The 22,027-nt window shown below is 42.5% G+C and overlaps 2 protein-coding genes across 2 annotated transcripts; one reads left to right on the top strand and one right to left on the bottom strand.

The window, feature by feature from the left end:
• Positions 1-651: 651 nt before the first annotated feature.
• On the top strand, positions 652-4,059 carry LOC122047180 (probable calcium-binding protein CML21). The gene is made up of 5 exons (XM_042608296.1): positions 652-906; positions 1,245-1,474; positions 2,107-2,306; positions 2,944-3,118; positions 3,712-4,059. The coding sequence occupies exons 2-5, from the start codon at positions 1,279-1,281 to the stop codon at positions 3,813-3,815; spliced, it is 675 nt and encodes a 224-aa protein (XP_042464230.1). The 5' UTR covers positions 652-906; positions 1,245-1,278; the 3' UTR covers positions 3,816-4,059.
• A 97-nt stretch (positions 4,060-4,156) lies between these two features.
• LOC122047181 (two-component response regulator ORR5-like) lies at positions 4,157-5,144 on the bottom strand. The gene is made up of 5 exons (XM_042608297.1): positions 4,839-5,144; positions 4,713-4,759; positions 4,558-4,635; positions 4,411-4,481; positions 4,157-4,319 (listed from the first exon to the last, which is right to left on the bottom strand). The coding sequence occupies exons 1-5, from the start codon at positions 4,951-4,953 to the stop codon at positions 4,235-4,237; spliced, it is 396 nt and encodes a 131-aa protein (XP_042464231.1). The 5' UTR covers positions 4,954-5,144; the 3' UTR covers positions 4,157-4,234.
• Positions 5,145-22,027: the final 16,883 nt, after the last annotated feature.

Here is a 22,027-nt window from a genome sequence, read left to right as displayed (position 1 = left end):
ATCACTTTCGCTTTGTCTTGGTTGGACGTCATGTTTTTGTCTTTAATATGTTTCCAAGATTATTGGTAACAAGGTGAATTTTAGCATCTAATATCCATGAGAGTCATGAACTCCAATTTTATGAGATTTGGCATGATAACTCAAAAAAAATATTAATGATGTCTTTAGAAATAAAATAAATAAAAGTTTTCAAAATTATCATTGACTACCTCAAACAACTTAGCTTTCTCGGATAGGAAGAACATAGAGCTAAGAGCATCTCAACGAGAAAACATAAAATAACGTGAGAAAAGAAGAGGTATTTATTTGATTTTCAATCAAATATAATATCAATAATTTTTTTATATGTCATATTTATAAGACTAAGAATATAAATAATATATCATCGAAGAGAAGATGAAATGATTGGTGATGAAAATTAAAAGTCTCAATCATTAATCTGAAAAGTCGTAATGATATTCATTTATATTCTTAACAGAACGCTCTCCTATTTTTATCCAAAATTATATATGATATATCTTTCAAAATTAAATATAAATTTAGAATGCGATGGCACAGATTTCAGCGAAAAATAAATGTTCGTAATAAAATAACGACTTCCTATTTTTATCCTTAAAAAAATCGTCCTTTTTCTTTTACTAATTTAACCCGTTTCCCTATCGAGGAAGGAATCAAAGACTGCCGACGCCTTAGCCGCTCGCACACAGTCTCTCGACTGCCCTCACCACTCGCTCCCTTCCTTCCGTGGCCGCTTCTGAACGCCGTTCAATCCCTCTTTTCTCCTCTCGAATCGGAGATCTCCCAGAAAAGCCCTTTCCTCCGATCAACGAACCTACTGCTTCTGTCTCCTATTCGCCTCATCACTTTCGTCGATTGATGGGCTGCTGAGAGCCATGGAAGCATCAGGCAAGAGTCGAAAATCCCTCCTTTGTTTTCATCCGTCGCTATGCTTTCCTATTTTCGCTGTTTGCGTTTATGGTTTGTAATTGTCAGCTCAGACGAATCAGTTGAGCTTTTGATGGTTTCGACTTGTTGAATCATTTGTGAGATATGTGCTTATGATCTCCGGGAATTCATGGTTTTGCACGAAATCTGTTATTTTTTCAGTGAAAATTTAGTTATTTTCTTCGATACATATGAATTCATATTATGCGCTATGGGAAGCTAGGGTTGTGATTTTTTTTTTTTTTCATATTGATGAGTTATTGTCTTATATATGTTTTATTACGTTATTCTGTTTCCAGGTAAATAGTGTGCTTGCTTGTACTATTGCTCTAAATGGGTAGTGTGCTTGGAAAAAGCCAGTCGCAAAGGTCTAGTGGTTCAGAGTCAAAACTTGATGCAAAGATGGTTGAGGCAATGCAGAGAAGGGCATTGCAAGGAACATCTGTGAAGTCATTTGAGAGCATCATTTTGAAATTTCGAAAAATTGACGAGAGCTTCAGAAAATGCAAGTCCATTTTCGAGCAATTTGGTAAGTTAAATACTCATTTCACAAGGAATCAGGGAAGTCCATAATGTATGACTTTTGAGTCTGAAACTGTGATTAATATAACATAGAACAAGAACAAGCATCATTTTATTGATTCTGAAAACATCGAACAGGAACAAGCTTTTAGTTTATTGACTGTTGATAGATACTTTCAGTGGTTAGCTTTATAGCTAAAAATGTGGGCCAAGAATAAATAAGTTATCTTAATAGGTCGGGTTTCATGAAACTTTATTGTTTAATAACAGATGAGCCCTTTCTAATTTGGAATGTTGTTGTTTGCAGCAAGTTAAAGTATGCAGATTCACAATGACTTCAAGACTATTTTAAGGCAATGTAAGACATGAGGGAAAGGAATAGGAATTTAATTTTAATGCCAATTAATCATTCACAGCCATACTTTAACAAAAATCTCAGTTAGTACATTCAAAGCTGTAATTTATGAAAACTTTATCAATTTTCTATCTTCATTTGTACTCAGAAAACACAAATTTATTAGTTAATGTTGTATTGTAGTACTATCTGTTGTTTTGACTAAATACTGTCCGTCTCAGATATGATAACCTCATGTGACTATCTGCTATTGATACCCATTCTTTTATAATTATTTTTTGTAGATGAAGATTCCAATGGCGCAATTGATCAAGAAGAGCTGAAGCATTGTTTTCAGAAGCTAGAAATTTCCTTTAATGAGGAGGAGATTCATGATTTGTTTTCGGCATGTGACATCGATGAGAACATGGGTATGAAATTTAATGAGTTTATCGTCCTTATGTGCCTTGTTTATCTTCTCGAGGAGCCAACATCTGCACAAGCAGTATCCTTAATATATCTAATTTATTACTCAAGGAATTTTCTCTTGTATTATTATCCTTTGGACTTATGTATCTTTCTCTTGAGAAATATGTTACACTCATGTATCTTTACTTGAGTTTTCTTCATGTAGCATTACTTGAACAAAAACTACCAACATGAATTTACATGTTACACACGTCTATGGGCATGCATCTATACTCGTATAAGCACAAAATTTGCTGAATCAGAAAGACCTAATTTGAAAACTACCATTCGAGGAGTTGAAATCTTTTGTAACAGTGCATTATATAGCAGTAAAGTACACTGCAATTTTACAAAACAGACATCAAAGAAACATGCACAAAGGCCCATAATAGTTTGAACAATTTGGAGCATGCTGCTTAATCATATATGTCTACTATAGACTATAGTTCATGGATCATGAAGGTGGCTCCTATTTCCTACTTTAATTTAAAAAGAATGACTGGAAATTTGTTCTCTGAAATTGTGCAAGAATTTAGTTTAGATTCTCATACTAGACTATTTTTTTTTTTCTTGTTCCTTTAGATTTTGTTCCAAGAGTTTCATATATTTTTCTTTTTAGAAGTCTAATTTGGAATGGAACTTCAAACTTTGTTCTTCCGTGACTAAATTGCTAGAAATCCCGGATGGGGTTGGCAGACCTTGAGACAAGTTTCAAAACATTAGTCGATTCTTTTGTGTTCTTGGACAAGAATAAGGATGGATACGTTAGCAAGACAGAGATGGTACATGCTATAAATGAAACAACTGCAGGGGAACGCTCTTCAGGACGAATCGCCATGACAAGATTTGGTCAGTAATTTCCCCTCAGATCTATATCTATTAATCTTTGTTCTTGTTTTGTTATGTTTAGTTAGAGTTGAAGTAGGGGAGAAAGAACGAACATAAGTTACCAGAAAAGGGGAAAGAAAATACTTTCCTGTATTGGTGTTTACTTGGAGGGAAATTCACAAGGATAAGCAAATTGTAGAGTGACTTGAGAAGTTTGCAAATCAACTTTGCAGCTTCTTTCATTTTCACCCAATTTGAGTAGAAATAGAACTAAGAAATTGGGCTTAAACATCTCTCGTTTCTCTTTAGGAAACAGAGGAAGTTCCAAGTTCTTTTTCATTTATTCATCTAAATAATAATCCTTAATCTAACATAACCTTGGAACGCAAAAACAAAATAATTAAAATACACCGGTCCTCTTGATTATTCAAAGTTCAGTCTATTTTTATTTACCTCAGATTGAGATATATCGACTGAACTCATCTTGTACAGTCTGTACTCATCTTGTTGTCCATGCCTTGTTAATAAATGTGACTATAAATTACTGTGATCCATCCATAATAAAACCACAATGCCTTGTTTGGTTGACCATGTTTCTTTTGTTGTTTTCACAGAAGAAATGGACTGGGACAAGAATGGGATGGTGACTTTCAAGGAATTCCTCTTTGCTTTCACTCGTTGGGTGGGAATTGATGAACTTGACGAAGATGACACGTGATATATACAGATATATATTCTTGCATTTCTGAGATGCTCAGTTACCTGCAAACGAGCCTCCTATCACAGTGAAGGATGTGGCTTTGTCTATACCAGCAAACTGTTCATAGATGGAAGTCATCTATGTCGATATTATTATCATTATCATGAAGTTGTGCTTGTCCTAACTATTCAGGATTAACTTAAGTGTGTATTCATATACTCGCAAAACAAAACTTCACTACTAAGTGCTAATTTGTCAATTATCTTGTGGCGTTGTTCCTCTGAAGTTGTTGTGAGTTTCATGTTATAAAATCAAAGCAAAAGCAGAGATGATTCTCTTTTCTTTTTCAAAAGAAAATCTAAACAAAAATTTGATTCTGATAAAATTAAGATTCGAGACAAAACAAATCGTTTCCTTCCCCCCAAAAAACTCGTTTCCTATCTCATTCTGCTGCACAGCCGAGACACATCTGAAGGCCTCACAGGCTTCAGCAAGAAATCCTCTGCTCCTTCCTCCAAACATCTAAACCAAACCAACAACAACAACAATGAAAAACTCAAGCCAAAACTGAGATTGATCGAAGTTATAACAACACAGAAAACAAAAGATTCACCTGTCGATTCTACTCGGAACGTTCTCAGACGACATTATGACGACAGGGATTTCCCTTAGCTCAGAGGACTCCTGACACAGGATGATGATAGTTTCAGTAAATCAGATATTTCTTTCTTCCTTGTCGGATCGATTTGATTCTCCTCACCTTGACTATCTTGAGGAGCTCATACCCCGTCATCTCTGGCATCCAGTAATCGGTGATGATCATGTCGACGTTTGGCTCCTGCCATCAGAAAACCTCCTCGTCAAAATCGCAGAAACGACTAAAATTGGCAAAACCAACGAGTCGACCAGGCTCACCAGCCCCAGCAACTCCAGCGCCTTCTTCCCGCTGTCCACGGCCGTCACTGCAGGAAAAGACCACAAACACTTCGTAAACAACGAGGCATTTCATTTCATCAAACAGATTGGCTCCGAAGTCCGAACCTTTGTGTTTGGAGCTGCGGAGCAGCTTGGCGATCATGGCTCGGTCGACCGAACTGTCGTCGACGGCCAACACGTGCATTTGGCCCTCGCTATCTCCGCCTCTCGACGACTCCATTGCCGGCGGTTCACGACTGCTCCGAGTACGCAAGCTCCTTTATATATAAAGGGAGATGAACAGACCAGAACAGAGAGAGCAGAGAATCCCGAGGCAGACTTAATGCGAATATACGATCCGCGCAGGATCTCGCCTTGCTTGTAGGATCGGACTGCGAAGCGATTGAGGAAAAAAAGTCCACGCCTTTGACCGCCGCACAGCATCAGCACCACGGAAAGGGGTCACATCGAGCTCCTGGCGTCATCGCGGAATCCATTGGGATATCGACATATCGTACGATCATGTCGTGGCAGGGGATTGGGGCAGTGGGTGAACCGAGGGAGACGGGGAGGCAGATTCGGGGAACGTGCATGGAGATTTCATAGCATCTCCCATGTAAGACATGATTTTCCAACAGATTTATGAAATTACAAAGTTGAAAAAAAACATTTTGAATTATTATGGGTACTAGATTTATGGATGATAGGAAAAATTTAAATCTGTTTTTGTTTTCTCTCAATATTAGAGATAGTAATTAATTAAGAGATTTAAAATTTATATGGAGATTTTTTTATTACATAGAGATTTTTTTTTTTTGTTTTTGATATGCCACCATTTGAAACTCTAACGATTGAAGATGTCCTCACAATCTTATTATTGAATTTCATATCATTTGTTCTTGTAGCGATGATGATAATAATAACGATGACTATGTGGATGAATGGATAAAATATGGAGAGAGAATCAGGAAGCATGAGAGGGTCTCTCATGCTTAAATGTTTACGAGTTTAAAATTTTTCTTTCTTAAATTTACACTAATTTGAATTTGAGAGTACTTTTACAGTAAAATGATTTTGATTCAAAATAATTTAGTATTTGTTAGGTTCATAAGTTAATTTTTGAACGAAATTGATCGGTCAACCTATATCATTCAAAAATTAAAGAAACTCGCCTATAGCACTAGTATATCATTGTCTTACATGAGCTTATCATAAATTTTATTAATTCTTTATAATTTTAAAAAATCAATATTCTCAATTTACATTTTCAATTCACAATTAGATATGAGAATATAGATGCATTAAAAATTAAGAAAATTTTCAAAAATATATTAGTTTTGATTTAGAGTTAAATAAAGTTAAAATTTGAAGAAGAGAAAATTTTATAAGAGTAGAGAAAAAGGATTATAATGGAAATGAGCAGCGTATTCTTTTAGTTAGCACTAGGTATGTAGTCTTTTAGATCGATTAATCATGGGGATGATGGATCTCATGAAAATTTTTCATCAATTTTCAAGATAAATTCAAAAGTACTTATAATGGATAATCCAACAATTTAATATCCTAATTTATTATTGAACTAGAAAAAAATATTCTACAATACATCATAATTAAGAATTTAATTATGAATACTTGAAAGATTTTATAAATGCTCTGTTGTGGTGTGCATTTTGGTATTATAAAAATTAGGTATGCCAAATGAGAAATTTAGAAACATGAGTTGCGTTTGAGGCCAAATGTCGAGGGGGATGGAAGCATGGGAGGTCTCCAATGCTCGAACACCGAGGCAACTGAGTGCGGCACCATCTTCGGACCAATTCTTTAAACTCTTAATTAGTTTTATATTTTACAGTATTTAATATATGAAAGTCAGAGAAGTTTAATTAAATTTAAATTATTCAGATAAATATATTGTACATTGTTTTTTTTAAGTAGAGATTTTTTTTAATCAAACATGATAAAAGTCAACTTCATGATGAGCATTGGTCCAAGGACAAGAAAATCAGGATCATTCATATTTTTCTCATAAAATTTAAAAAAATAATAAGAAAAAAAAATCAACAAATTGTTTTCCCTAATAAGTCGTGTAAGCATGCCAGATTTTTAAAAGGAAAAAAAAATCAGATTGCAATAATTATAATAAGTACCTTGGCAGTTTGACTTTGAGTTTTAATTAACATAGTCAATCACGTTCGTATGGGAATTTAAAATCATTAAGTGAATTGTCAACTACATTGCAACAACAAAAATGATAACGCTCGTCAACTTTAAAACTTTAAGGATGTATAATATATATTTTAGCCTACTACACGGACGCCTAGCATAGGTGCCCTCACAGGTTAAGGTGTCTCGGATGTCCCCAGGGTGTAGCACATACGATGAATGTATGACATCTTTGGCGTAATGATCAGGGGTCAATTCTCAAGAACTGATAACTTGAGGTTTATTCTACTATGCGCCTGACACCTGTGTATCTACATGTACCTCTCTCCATATCCGGGGGGCCGACACTAAGGGGTCATTAATGTAACTAATCTATATTTTTTTTAAAGGCGTCTCATATCATTTGATCTGAGGTGCCTCGATGAATTTTTTATTGATGGCAAAAGGTGAATATGCTCATCCTCAGCGTCCCCGCTAACACGGAGGAGGTAAAACATGAGCGGCTATTAGCCTTTGGAATAGTGACTAGCACATAAGGAAGATATCTACAATAAAAATGCTTATATACAATGGATTGTATCCGTTGTCTTTGTTATTTAAAACCTGTTATAATGAGTACTTTTTTTAAAAGTGTGCTAAATGACAACAGTTTTAAATCGTTGTTTTTGAATGAAAAGACAATGGTTTTATAATATTTTAAACTATTATCTTTTAATACTAAAGACAAATAGAAAATGAATGAAAATGAAACATACTTAAATAAAAAACATATTATTAAATAAATAACCAATATAAGTATATAAATTATCATCCATACCCTTCTATAATAAGTATATTTATTCGCAGATAAAGAAATTTTAATTAAGAGATATTCAAAACTACTACTCTCGACTATATCTTATTGCACGAACTTAAAAGATTTTGGTAAATGATATTTATCCTCTTGCCTTAAATATTCTTTACTCATTAGCTTTAATCATCTTTTCATTTAAATCTCAAAGTTTTATTATTAGTTCTTCGTTTTCGGCATGATTACTCGTATCCTCCTCATTGCATGTAGTTGTTGCTCCCTGTAATTATCCATACAAATCTATTATCATCTCATTTCTTGACGTGTTTAGAAATTTATTAAGATTTTAGATGGAATTCTTTAAATAAAACTAGGGTTGAACTAAGTTGCAAATTTGTTTAGCTATATTGCTATTGATCCCGTCCGGAAGCTGAGTCGGATGAAGGCGGGCCTTGATGGACTGGAAGTTGACAGAAAGTCGCCGAGGCATCGGATCTACCTGGTACCCCCCTGAAAAGGTTCGCACAGGCGGCTGACGAAGGAAGATGACCAGGACGATGACGCTGCTGCTCTGCGCACACTCAGATGAGCCCACGAGTCGTTAGAGACCAAAAACCAGGGGGAAAGTCCCCGGGTCAAGCCCTCCCTGTGGTATTCGTGTTTCATTTCTGACATAGATGATCATGACCTGTCTGTGATTCGGTCTGACTTGCGACTTAGTGATGCTTATGAACTTCGAGTTCCTACACCCCACGAACACCCCGCGAACCCTCCCGAGGGCTTCATGACCGTTTTTGGAGACCAGCTTTTAGGAGGTCTTCGCTTTCCTATACATCCCTTCATCTCCTTGCTAAGTCGCTACTTTGGTGTCTGCTCCTCTCAATTTGCTCCCAACTTTTTTAGCGTTGTATGCGGCACTGTCATTCTATGTTGCATATACCAAATGCCCTTGACCGTTCAGCTCTTCCATCATTTTTATTCTTTCAAACGCTCGGAACCCGGAGTATTTATGGTACAGGCTAGGCCTGGTTTCAAGTTCTTTTCTGGCATGCCCTCTTCCAACAAGGGGTGGAAATCTCGCTTTTTTTTTATTAGATCTCCTGAACCCTTGGCCGAGCCGACCCAATGGCGTTCTGACCTCCCTTCCAACCTCTCTGTACATCAGCATCAACCTTCCTGCGACACCGCTTCAGAAAAACTTCAAGGCGTTAGCGTTTGCTTGTCTATAATACTTTTGGAGGGCTTTTTGTATTCTTTTGGGCTCAGCCCAGTTCAGGCGGAGATAGGGGCTCCGTTAGGTAAGACCCCGTTTTCCTTTTTGCTATTCTTCGCTAACTGAGGTATCTCTCTTTCACTTTGGAGAGGCTGCCATGCTCCGGACTTACTCCTCGGATATAAAACACCAATCTTTCGCCGTTCTGAAAACTATAAGTGCATAACTTAAGCAGGGCCTAGCGGCTTCTTCCCGGTCTGCCCCCTCTGCCTCGCAATCTGTTCCCTCTTCCTCGCAGTCCGCTCCACCTGCGCCGGTCCAGGAGGAAGCTTCCTCGGCTCTTCCCCTAGATGTGGCTCCTGTAGAAGACCTGACCACTGTAGGGCAGGTCGAGGAAGAGCGAGCCGCATCTCCCCCGCCCGCCCAATGTCTAAGGCTCCAGCGCAAAAGGAAGAGGGTTACTCCAGTGACTCAGGCGTCACCTCTACCGCTTCCTTCTGGCCGCCGCTCCTCAACCGCCTCTCAATCTTTGGAGGCCAAGACTATTACTCCCGACCGGGAGACGACTATGGGGCCAGAGGTCCCCATTCTATCGCCATGAACATTAGCCCCAACACCCGGTCGGGGTTTATCTCCCGAACAGGCTATTCCTCCCGCTCAGGTCTTATCCTCCGGGCAGCTACCCCTTCCCATACTAGATCAGCCCGGGAGTTCTGCAACTCTATCCACCTCCCTTCCGTTAGCTACTTCGGCTCCCACATCTCGAGCCAGGGGGAAAATCTCCAAGAAATATGCTTTCACCGCCTCCTGGCGCCTGCCTTCCTCCACCGAGTCCGACGTCGCCGAAGAAAATGCTGAAGAGGCTCCTTCCCCAGCTGCCCTGGTTGAACTGCAGGGCGATTTAGCGGTGTCTTGGCGATCAGACAATCGGAAGTTTTGGAAGAATCTTCCGATGGAAGGACTGGATCAGGCTTTTCGCCAAATAGTTTCCGTAAGTTTTCTTTTATCAAGGCTCCTCTGCTGGAATCTCTTATAATCTTTCTTCGTATATCTAACGCAGGCCTGTTCCGCCAACCTGAGTGTCATTCAGTATGCCTCCCGCTTGCAGAGGGAGAATGAAGTGTTAAAGGCTCGTCTTGAGGAGTTGGAGTTGCCGCTAACTCCCCGCGATCCCCTCAACCCGACCCCTGGGGACTTAGCGAGTTATCTTCGATTGATTGGGGAGTCTGCATAGTCCGTCTGCAACATTTTCCATGCGGCTTTTGACAAAATAAAGACCTTGGAAGCGGCTCTGCAGACAAGCGAGTCCAAATTGGCTTCTGAGGCTTCGCTCGCTGGTAGTGGAGCTGGATGCAAAGGACGCCCGGCTGACCACATTATCCTCCGACCTGAAGAGTCTGCAAGAAACCCGGGAGACTCTTCAGAGGACTTTAACTAATGTTCAGGGTCAACTGGCCTCCAGTGCCGACCGGGAGAAGACCATTCAAAGCCAGTGGGAGGCCAGCCAAGCAACCCTTAAATCAATGCAGGCCGATCTTTTAAAAGCTCAAGAGAATGCTTCCCAGGGTCAACAGGATTTGACTTTGGCCCGAGCTGATGCGGAAAAGGCCAGAGCTGATACGGAGAAGACCCGAGTAGAGCTGACAGATTATCAGGCGGGAGAAATTGGTCGTCTAAGAGCCTATAGGCGAGCCTACGTCGCATCCCCTTTCTTTTTGAGGAAGAGAGGGGGTTTGATGAATCTCATGCTTTGTTGCGGCGCGGCTGGCGGGGCTCGACAAATGTTTGAGCAGGATCTGCTTCGCGCTGCTCGTTTAGAAGATTTCTTAGATACTTCCAGCCTAATGAACGAGCTCCCGGACGGGTCACTCCCTTCCTTTAAAGATGACGACGACTTATTCCTTCTCCCTGAGCCTCCTGTTGACGTTGTGCCTTGCCCCCCTGAGCCTCCCGCCGACAAGAATCCTTGACGTGGCACTATATATTGCACTTTAATGTAAAAATGTAGCTGTCAAACTTGTGCTCAAACTATCTGCTTATAATTTCATATTTGTCTTTACTTTGGCCTGTTTAACCCTCTTATGATATGACATGACCGCTGGCTTTCGATTTTCCCTTATGGTATATTAACCTTCTTATGGCATGTTCACCCTCTTATCAGTTCTCGTATATTTCCCGACCGATACGACCTGTGACCTTGCGAATGTGTGCTTTAGCCTAGTTTGTCTTATTTGACCCCGGTTGGGAATGCCTTTTTTATCCCGACCTATTTTCCTTGCCTTTTTCTGCTGACTGCTCAACTTAGCTTAACAAACCGTCCTGGTCTACGCTTATATCCTGAACTGTTTAGCTTGCCTTTTTCTGTTGACCGCCCTGACTTGGCCATACCCCTAGTTTGTTCTTTCCCCCGTAATCCAGGTCAGGATAACTTCAGACCGGGAAATTGAGGGTTAAGCCCAGACCGGGAAAGCGAGGGCACTTTTCCCTAAGACATAACTGTTGTGTCTTTTCCTAAGATCCATCTACTCGTACTTTGTGCTGGTACTTTTCCAAATATACCCTTGGCCGTTATTTTCAAAGAAGATCCGTCGGTTCTCTTTGTTCATGCCCATTATTGTGCACCAGTGGATGATGCCTGACGAAATTACCCCTCTGCCTCGTGTCTATAAATAATCTCCTCTGGCTTCTGCTTTCAGACTTTGCACGTCTTCCACTTCCTTCCGAGTGAGTCCCTATTCCTCCTGAATCTTTGCTTAGTCGAAGATCAGCCAACGTACCCTACGCCAGCCCTACTTTTAGAGAAGCTTCTCAGGCGGCTCGTCAAGCACGCTCGATAAACGACCGCTTAAATCGCGACGCCCCCTCTTCTTCTCGATGTAGGGCTCGACTACCTTCCGATGATTCTAATTCAGATGACCAGCTGTTGGCTCAGAGACTTCGCCGCCGAGCCCCTCAACCTGTGCCTGACTCGGGCCCTTCCACTATTCCTCCACCGCCTCCTATTGCAACCACCACTTCTCCTTCGCCTCCTATTGCGACCCCAACTCCTGTCCCAAGCCAGGCAGATGCTCCCCCTGCTCCGCCCGAAGTTCAGGTCGAGCCTCCATTAGCTCAACCTTCCACTTTGCCACAACGTCAGAGCACTGAGGTCGACCCCTCGCATCGCCCTTCCCCAGTTACCTCGCTGCCAGAGCCATCTCCTGTTTCTCCCTCAGCTCCTTCCGGGTCGGCTGCTGGGCCTTCTAGCTCAGCTGCTGGGCCTTCCCAACCGCCACCACCTGTTCCTCTTTATTATCTTATCACTGCTCCTTCTGAGGCTGGGCTACAGTCACGGCGTGATGTTCCCACCAGCACCTTAACCATGAATGGTCACCTGGCCACTGGGTGGGAAGAAAGTAGGCATCAAATGGAACTTTTGCCGCCCCTTGCCCAAATGGATAAATTCTCTGAGCTATATATCAAGGTCAGCTTCCATAATTGCTTACTGCAACTATTATCTTCCTCATTCTTATCAGATGATGTTTCTCCTCTGTCCCAGGCCTGTGCAGAGTCCTTGATAATAAACCAGTCCTTCCATGTTGTTCATCGTCAAAATAAGATGCTGCAGGACAAGGTAATTAAACTGGAGCTTCAGTTGAATAACCCGGCGCAGGCTAGTCACTCCCTGAGAGCTGAAGTAAAAGATCTAACCAAAAGGAAGAATAGTCTGGAAGTATCTGTTGGACCCCGTGGTAGTTTTGATGTGATCAACCAAGTTGGTTAGGTCCTGCTGTGTTTGATCCCTATGTCTGAGTGTGCAGGAGTTTAGGAACACAGGAAGTCGAGCGGAAGACGCAGCTAGCGAGAAGGACGGTACGGGAAGGGAGCCGGCGGGCTCGGTGCGTCCGAAGGACGAGAGAGCTGTGGAAGAGTACTCCGGTGGGCGTGAAGAGCGTGCGCGACGTTCGAGGGACGTTAAGCCGGGACTGAAGGCTACTCGAGGAGAAGGCCGGGAAATGGGTTCGGGTGAGCCCTATTCCAGTTGGCCGCAATCACCCAAAAGAACGGAGCGTCGGAAGCTGAAGAAACCAAACTGGAAATTAGGCTACCAGCTTGGAGGCGCCCTTGAAGGCGCCCTCAACATGTCAGTTTTGACCGTTTGCGTGCGGATAAAGTTTTATCCGCTGACCGAGCTGGAGGGGCCTGAACCTTGTTGGAGGCGCCTTGGACCCTCGGGATAGACTTTCCAAGAGCTATAAAAAGGCCCCTGGAGCTAGGAATTCAAGAACAACTCAAGCAATCAATCCATAAGCAATTCCTAGCAGTAGTTCTGAGCAATTAGAGTGTAAAAGGCTTCTCCTCCTTCAGAGAAGGAGAATTTTCTTAGTACGCTTTTCACTGCCCTGGATTAACAACCCTCTTGGTTGTAACCAGGTTAAATTTCTTTTTCTGCTTTTATTTTCTGTCTTTATTATTTTACTACTGCATTTATTCTGAGTTGAAATCCGAGGAGGGTAGTTTCATTTTTGTTTACAGCAATTCACCCCCCTCTTGTCGGTCTCCGCTGCACCAACAAGTGGTATCAGAGCCTGATCGCCTCAGAAGGACTAACCGCCAACTGAAGCACTACGATCAAGACGATGGCCGGAGCGAACATTCATCCCACGAAGTTCGACGGAGACTTCGCCACATGGAAGCGCAAAATGGAGGTATTTTTTAAAATCGAATTTGACATTCTGTTAATAATGAAATATGGCTATGCAGTTCCGAAAGATAAGGAGGAAAATACCTGGACGAAAAAGGAGCAAGCAGATTTCGTCGCCAACTGAAAGGCTGAGTTCCACCTACTCAGCGTTCTACCGCCGCAGGAGGTAAATTGAATCGAAAGCTACGACTCAGCGAAAGATCTCTGGGAAAAATTCCTGGAGCTTCACGAAGGTACTTCCGAAGCGAAGCTAGCGAAGCGCAACATCCTCCGGAACCAGTTAACGAACCTCCGGATGAACCAAGGCGAGAAGGTAGCGCAACTCCAAGCAAGAATCAAGGAGCTGATAACGCAACTAACGAACCTTGGAGAAGAGGCAACCAACCGGGATTTTATCCGATACGCACTCAATGTCTTCCCGAGAACTCCAGAGTGGGCCTCCTTAGTAGATGCGTACTACATCTCTAAGGGCCTCGAGGTAAGTACGTTAGAACAATTATTTTCGACATTTGAACTTCACGAATCTCGAGTTTCAGAGCCAAATGGAGTAGAGAAGACCAGTCAGAACATAGCTCTAAAGGCAAAAGTAAACGGTTCTGACTCCGAAGCCTCAGTCGACGAATCCGAAGCGACACTACTGGTAAAACGTTTCAATAAGTTTTTCAGTTCTAATAAATTTAAATCGCAGAGGCATCATCGAAAAAAGAGGACGGTTCGTTGCTACAACTGCAACGAAGAAGGGCACATCAAGGAGGACTGCCCAAAATTGAAGAGAAAGGAGAAAGAAAAGGAAAAGCCAAAATACAAGAAACCAGAAACCTCCAAGCACAAGAATCTGAAGGCTACTTGGTCAGATTCATCAACCTCTGAGTCGGACATTGAAGAATTCTCAGGGTTAGCGCTATTGGCGAACCATCAACCGGAAGAAGACTCAAGCTCAGAGATTAGCATCGATGAAGGGGGAGGAACATCAGAATAAGAAAGCAGCAGTGAAGGGGGAGCGTCACCAGATCAGGTAAGTAAGGTACGAAATCTAATCCCGTCTCAGTCATTTTGATTTATTAAATCGCTTTCTAAAGACTTATTCGAAGTAGAAAAAGAAAATAAAGAATTAAAAATGAAATTAGCAAAAGCATGTCTACTTGAAATGTATGATAGTGTAAAATCAGAAAATGATAAATTAAAATTAGAAATTGAAAAACTGAAATCTGCTGCATGCTTAAATCAATTTCCAAATTCAAAATTAAGAATTTATGGTAAATTAAATTGGTATATAAGGAAGCATCAAGGTCAACTTAGGAAAATACCAAGAAACTATGTACCCCCTAGATTTTTGAATAATCCTATAGGAAGGAACCTCTATTGGGTTCCAAAATCTGTACTTAATTAATTGTTCAAAAATTTAAAGCTTACAGTGAGAAAATTAAACATTGAAATTCTTTATGGAAGCTTTGTCTAAGGAAGTGGTTGTTGCTCCAATAACCAAGAAGGCTTAGTGCCTCGCCACGACCTGGAAGCTAAAATATTGAAAGAAAATGTTTAATTAACTTTCTGAAAAAGCATTAAATAAGAATTAAATAATGCTTTGAAAGTTTAACAAATATTTGTTAAAATAAACACAAATTCCTTAGAAATTTTTTAAAAAAATTCTAACTTAATTTTTTTGGGGTTAGAATTTTTTTTTGGAAAATTCTCAAAGTTCATTCACTTAACTTAGAAATTTTTTTTGGGAATTTACTTAGGATTTTTTTTACTTAGGAATTTTTTTACTTAGGAATTTTTTTTACTTAAGAATTTTTTTTTTTTGGAAAATTTAACTTAGCAATTTTTTTTTCAAAAATTCATTTTTAACTTAAAAAATTTTCAAGTAAGACCCCATTTTTGCTGTGATCAAAGGGGGAGAGAAAAAGTACAAGTTTAGGCGGAGTTAGAAAGAGTAAGAAAAAACTTAAATTTTTTTAAATTTCAAAAATTATTCTTAACTTGTTAGTTTAGTAATTTTTCTTTAAAATTATTGTTTATGCCTATTTTTAACCCTAACTTGAACTTGGGTTGATGCAGATCAAAAAGGGGGAGATTGTTGAACCCCGTGGTAGTTTTGATATGATCAACCAAGTTGGTTAGGTCCTGCTGTATTTGATCCCTGTGTCTAAGTGTGCAGGAGCTTAGGAACACAGGAAGTCGAGCGGAAGACGCAGCTAGCGAGAAGGACGGCACGGGAAGGGAGCCGGCGGGCTCAGTGCGTCCGAAGGACGAGAGAGCTGCGGAAGAGTACTCCGGTGGACTTGAAGAGCGTGCGCGGCGTTCGAGGGATGTTAAGCTGGGACGGAAGGCTGCTCGAGGAGAAGGCTGGGAATTGGGTTCGGGTGAGCCCTATTCCGGTTGGCCGCAATCACCCAAAAGAACGGAGCGTCGGAAGTTGAAGAAACCAAGCTGGAAATTAGGCTACCAGCTTGGAGGCGCCCTTGAAGGCGCCTAGAGCTGTCAGACGGACCAACCCGTGGCGGGGCGGGTCGGCCCGTGGCGGGTTAACCATTTGGCGGGGCGGGGCGGGCCAACCCGCCAACTTGGCGGGTTGAGAAATTTCCAACCCAACCCATTCTAAGGCGGGTTGCGGGTTTGACGGGCCAACCCGCGGGCCCATCAAAAATTTTTAAAAGAATTAAAAAATATTTCATATCTTCAACATTTTACTTCGAAAAAGTTTTCTACAATTAAATGTATACATAAACATGTATTTTAAATATAAATGAACACAAACGAGTACTTATGTTGGATGAAAAGTACTATTTTTATTTCAAAATTATAACAAAGAAAGATAATAAATTGACCTAAAACTTATCTTACATGTGTTTTTCAACCCGCGGGCCAACCCAAGCCCAAGCGGGCCGACCCGCGCGGGTCGCGGGCCTAGGCGGGTCGGCCCACGGTGGACTTGGGTTGATAAAATTCCAACCCAACCCGCTTAAATTGTTTGGCGGGGCGGGCCAACCCGACGGGCCCAACCCAAATTGACGGCTCTAAAGGCGCCCTGGAAGGCGCCTTCAACCCTGTTGAAGGCGCCCTCAACAGGTCAGTTTTGACCGTTTGCGTGCGGATAAAGTTTTATCCGCTGACCGAGCTGGATGCGCCTTGAACCTTGTTGGAGGCGCCTTGGACCCTCGGGATAGACTTTCCAAGAGCTATAAAAAGGCCCCTGGAGCTAGGAATTCAAGAACAACTCAAGCAATCAATCCATAAGCAATTCCTAGCAGTAGTTCTGAGCAATTAGAGTGTAAAAGGCTTCTCCTCCTTCAGAGAAGGAGAATTTTCTTAGTGCGCTTTTCACTGCCCTGGATTAACAACCCTCTTGGTTGTAACCAGGTTAAATTTCTTTTTCTGCTTTTATTTTCTGTCTTTATTATTTTACTACTGCATTTATTCTGAGTTGAAATCCGAGGAGGGTAGTTTCATTTTTGTTTACAGCAATTCACCCCCCTCTTGTCGGTCTCCGCTGCACCAACAGTATCCTTGGCGATATCTGAAAAAGAGCTTAAGGGCCTCAAGGAAGAAAAAAACCAAGTTGAAGTTGTGCACCAGCAACTCATGAACCAACAAGCTTTGGAGCATCAGCGAGCTATGGATCAACTGACTCAGAAGTTGCGTGCTGCTGAAACTTTAGCGCAGGAGCAAGACAAGAAACTAAAATCTCAGGCGACCCAATTAACATCTCAAGCAGCAGAACTGCTGACCGCCCGAACTTAACTGGCTCAGGCCCGGGCTACTGCTGAAGGAGTATCTACAACCTTAGCCATCTATAAAGAAGGAGAGAATGACGTTGTCAACAGAGCCGCGCTTTATACCTGCGTTCCCCAGAGTTCTGCACACAAGCAGGGCAGCGCTTCTCCACCTCTGTTATTTATGGTGCGGCCGGGGCTCTGTGACAACTTTATGAACAGGACTACCTGAAATCAGCTCCTCCTCTTGAATTTTTAGATCACGATCGGATCCTCAAAGAGATCCTAGATGAAATTTTTGCTCATTTCAAATGATCCTTCTTAACTACTTGTGTATAATGACTTAACAATTTCTTGTGAATTACTTCACTATTTTTTCGTTGGCACTTTAAGGTTTACTTTTACTAGAATTGCTCAGTTTGCCGAAAGAAATATTATAATACAACTTCCGTTTTCATATCCCCTCGCCGCTCTATCCGGTCTGTTTTTCCCCCGGTCTGCTACCCTTGGTCTGTCAAGTAGGTGACAGCTCGGTCTACAACCCGACCTATTTTTCTTTATATGCTTCTTTAGACTCTGTAAGGTCGCAAATAGTTGGCGCTCCATGGTCGATCTAACTTCTTGCCCCGATCATCTTGTAAGTAATAAGCTCTGGACGATAATTTCTTGATAACTTTGTAAGGTTCATCCCATTGGGGTGCTAATTTGGCCACATCCCCCACGAGCTTAATTTGCTTCCAGACCAGATCTCCCTCTCCAAAGAATCGAGGAATCACTCTTCTGTTATAATTTTGTCTCATTCTTTGTCAATAGGCCTCCAGCTGAGCTACCGTCCTATCACGGGTTTCACTAATGAGGTCCAGCTCAGCCAACCGTCGCTCTGCGTTTCCTTCGTCGTACAATGTCCTCCTGACTGATGGCACTCCGATTTCTATGGGTACAACCGCTTCATTGCCATAAACCATATGGAATGGTGTCAGACCTATACTTTCTCGAGGTGTTGTGCGATAAGCCCACAGAATGCTTGACAGCTCCTCCACCCAGTTACCTCCCACATGATCCAGCTTAACCTTCAGACCTCGTACTATTTCTTGGTTGACTATCTCAGTCTGACCATTGCTTTGTGGATATGCCACTAAAGTGAAGGCTTGTGTGATGCCAAACCCCTTGCACCAGGCCTGGATTTTTTGCCCTTGAAATTGCCTTCCATTGTCTGACACCAGTTTGTGAGGAATACCGAATCTGCAAAGAATGTTCTTCCATAAAAATTGGATGACGGCATCTTCTGTGATCCTGGCCATGGCCTCTGCCTCCACCCACTTAGAAAAATAATCCACCGCCACCAATGAGAACCGTCTCTGACCTAGCGCCATCGGAAATGGTCCCACAATATCCATGCCCCATTGATCAAAAGGACATGAGACTATAGATGTTCTCAGCAGAGCTGTTGGTCGATGTGTTAAATTTTGATGTCTTTGGCAGGACATGCAGGTATTTACCAACTTGTGAGCATCCCTCTGTAAAGTGGGCCAGAAATACCCGGTCAGAAATACCTTGCGAGACAATGTCCGACCGCCTACATGACTGTCACAGCATCCCAAATGTATTTCTCACAAGGCCTGGTCGGTCTCCTCCATACCTAAGCATTTGAGTAAGGGTCTAGAGAAGGACCTCTTGTAAGGCTGATCCCCGATCATGACATAAGTATGGGCTTGCTTCCTGACTAGCTGTGATTCCTCTGGGTTGGTTGGTAAGATACCCTGCCTAAGATAGTTGATCATGGGCGTCCGTCAATCAATAGTTGCTTCCCTATTGTTTTGCAGATCTATCTGAGCTATAAGGAAAGTTTGTGTCGTTGACCGGTCTAACACCCAAGTGGTTAAGGAACTAGCCATCTTTGCTAGCTCATCTGCCTTCTCATTTTCCGACCTGGGGATTTTGGATACTGTGATCTCTGCAAATTCCTCTTTCATTTTCTCATAAGCTTCCCGGTATACTTGTAATTTATCACAATTTATCATAAAGTTGTCTATCACTTGCTGAGTTACCAGCTGGGAATTTGAATAAATGATTACCCGAGCTGCCCCTACGTGTCGGGCTGCTTGCAGTCCAGCTAACAAAGCCTCGTATTCTGCCTCATTGTTGGTGGCTCAGAAATTCAATCGAACCGCCAATTGGAGTATATCCCCTTGAGGAGATATCAATAGGACCCCGACCCCGCTTCCTTAGTGATTCGCCGATCCATCCACATAGACCTTCCAAGTTTCTTCAGAGTTAATGGTCTGATGAATTTCTGTTAAGAAATCTAGCTTGCGCCTTAATGGCTGTACGCGACTGATATTGTATATCGTATTCCCCCAACTATGTGGCCCACTTGATAAGCTGACCTGCCACTTCTACATTAGTCAGAGCTCTCCCCATGGTTCTATTGGTTAAAACTGTGATGGGATGTGCTAAGAAGTAAGGTCTTAACCGCCGAGCCATAAGGACCAATCCATAAACCAACTTCTCGAGGGTCGTGTATCGAGCCTCGACCCCTTTTAATAGATGACTGAAGAAATACACTGGTCGTTGTACATTGTCATGTTCCTTAACAAGCATAGCCCCCACGGCCTCGAGGGTGGCAGATAAGTAAACCCATAAGGGTTCCCCAACAACTGGCTTGAATAAAGATGGTAAAGCCTCCAAATACTTCTTCAGCTCCTCAAAAGCTCGAGTACAGTCTTCATCCCATTGGAATTTGGAGGCCTTCCTGAGCATTTTAAAGAAAGGAGCGGCCCGGTCTACAGATCTGGAAATGAATCTTGACAGGGCTGTTATTCTGCCGACCAGCTTCTGAGTTTCCTTCAAATTCTGAGGAGGCTGCATATCATGTAGTGCCCGAACTTTTTCTGGATTAGCTTCTATTCCCCGCTCGGTCACCAAGTAACCCAAGAATTTTCCTCCTTTAGCCCCAAACAGGCATTTCAATGGGTTCAGCTTCAGCCCATATTGCCGGAGAGTCCTGCATGTTTCTTCTACATCCTTGATCAGGTTCACGGCTAACGGGGACTTGATGAGTATATCATCCACATAAACCTCCACATTGCGCTCGATCTGCTCCCGGAAGATTTTATCCATCATTCTTTGGTATGTGGCTCCGGCGTTCCTGAGACCAAAGGGCATGACAGTATAACAGAAGGTACCGTCAGCCGTAATGAAACTAACCTTTTCTTGGTCCTCCATCGCTAAAGGTATCTAATGATACCCCTGGTATGCATCCAGCATGCAGATCTTCTCACAGTCGGCCGTGGAATCCACCATCTGATCGATCTGGGGCAGAGGATAGCAGTCCTTGGGACTAGCTCGGTTGAGGTCTCTGAAGTCTATACATACCCTCCACTTATTGTTCGGCTTCTTCACTAAAACCACATTAGAGAGCCAGGACGGGAACTACACTTCTCGAACGTGGTCTGCCTTCCTAAGCTGATCCACCTCAGCTCTGATTATTTTGTTTTACTCGGCCGAGAAGTTTCTTTTCTTTTGCTTGACAGGTCGGGAGTCTGGTAGCAAATGTAACTTATGTTCGGCCACTTCCGGCTTGACCCTGGGTAACTCTTCTGTAGACCAGGCGAAGACGTCCCGGTTACGAATCAAGCATTGAACTAACTCTTCCTTGAGGGGAGAAGGAAGGTCGCTTGCCAAGCGAGTTAGACTCTTAGGACGCTCAGCGTATAGTTGCACCTCCTCCTAGGGGATGGGCTCTTCAGCCATGGGCGAAGGCTCTTCTTGAACAGCGTGGACACCTCCATCTTGCATCCTTTGATTTTTCCAAGCCTCCACTCGGACCATGTCAATATAGCATCGGATAGAGACCCTCTGTTCTCCTTTAACTTCCCCGACCTGCTCGCCAACAGGAAATTTGATTTTCTGATGAAAGGTTGAAACAGCGGCCCTAAATTCATGCAGAGCGGGCCTTCCCAAAATGATGTTATAAGAGGAAGGGGAGTCCACCACTATAAAAGTACTCCTCCGTGTGCGCACCAATGGCTCGGTGTCCAAAGATATAGCCAGCTTAATTTGACCCATCGGCTTCACCTCATTACCTGTAAATCCATATAGAGATGTGGCCACCGGCTGGAGTTCAGTAGCATCAATCTGCATCTCCTCGAATGCAGTTCTGAACAAAATATTGACCGAGCTCCCGGTGTCCACGAAAACCCGAGCTACTCGGCTATTGAGAATAATAGCTTTGATGATAAGAGCATCATCATGAGGCAGCTCTAGACCTTCCAGGTCTGTCGGCCTGAAGCTGATAACAGGGCCAGCAGTCTGCTCTTGGCTGCATCCGATAGTATGAACCTCCAAGTGACGCACATGGGACTTACGTGCTCTTCCCGAATCCCCATCAGTTGGCCCACCAGAGATCATGCCAATCTCTCTGGCGGCGGCATTGCCTCTATTCTCGGCTTCTCGTGATCCTTCTGGCTCTTTCCCCCGACCGGGTTGATGAGTACTGGGTCTGGCTAGGTCGGGGCGAGGCTGCCCGGCCTGTCCAGCGACGGTTCGTTGCTCTTCCATCATCTTGAGCACTTGAGGGGCTAGCTCGGGCGGTGGTAAGCCTAACTCGGCAGCCCGCTTGGAATCCCATGCAAACTGGAAACAGTGGTTAGTATCATGAGTGTGAGACCGATGATAAGTACAATACCGAGTGTTCCATGGTCCAGGTTGGGGAGCATGCACGGCTACGACTCGAGGAACTGGTCTGAT

Source organism: Zingiber officinale, chromosome 2B (assembly GCF_018446385.1).
Source record: "Zingiber officinale cultivar Zhangliang chromosome 2B, Zo_v1.1, whole genome shotgun sequence".
Taxonomy (NCBI): domain Eukaryota; kingdom Viridiplantae; phylum Streptophyta; class Magnoliopsida; order Zingiberales; family Zingiberaceae; genus Zingiber; species Zingiber officinale.
Note: the sequence above shows the minus strand (reverse complement) of the source record. Positions and strands in the feature narration are given on the sequence as shown.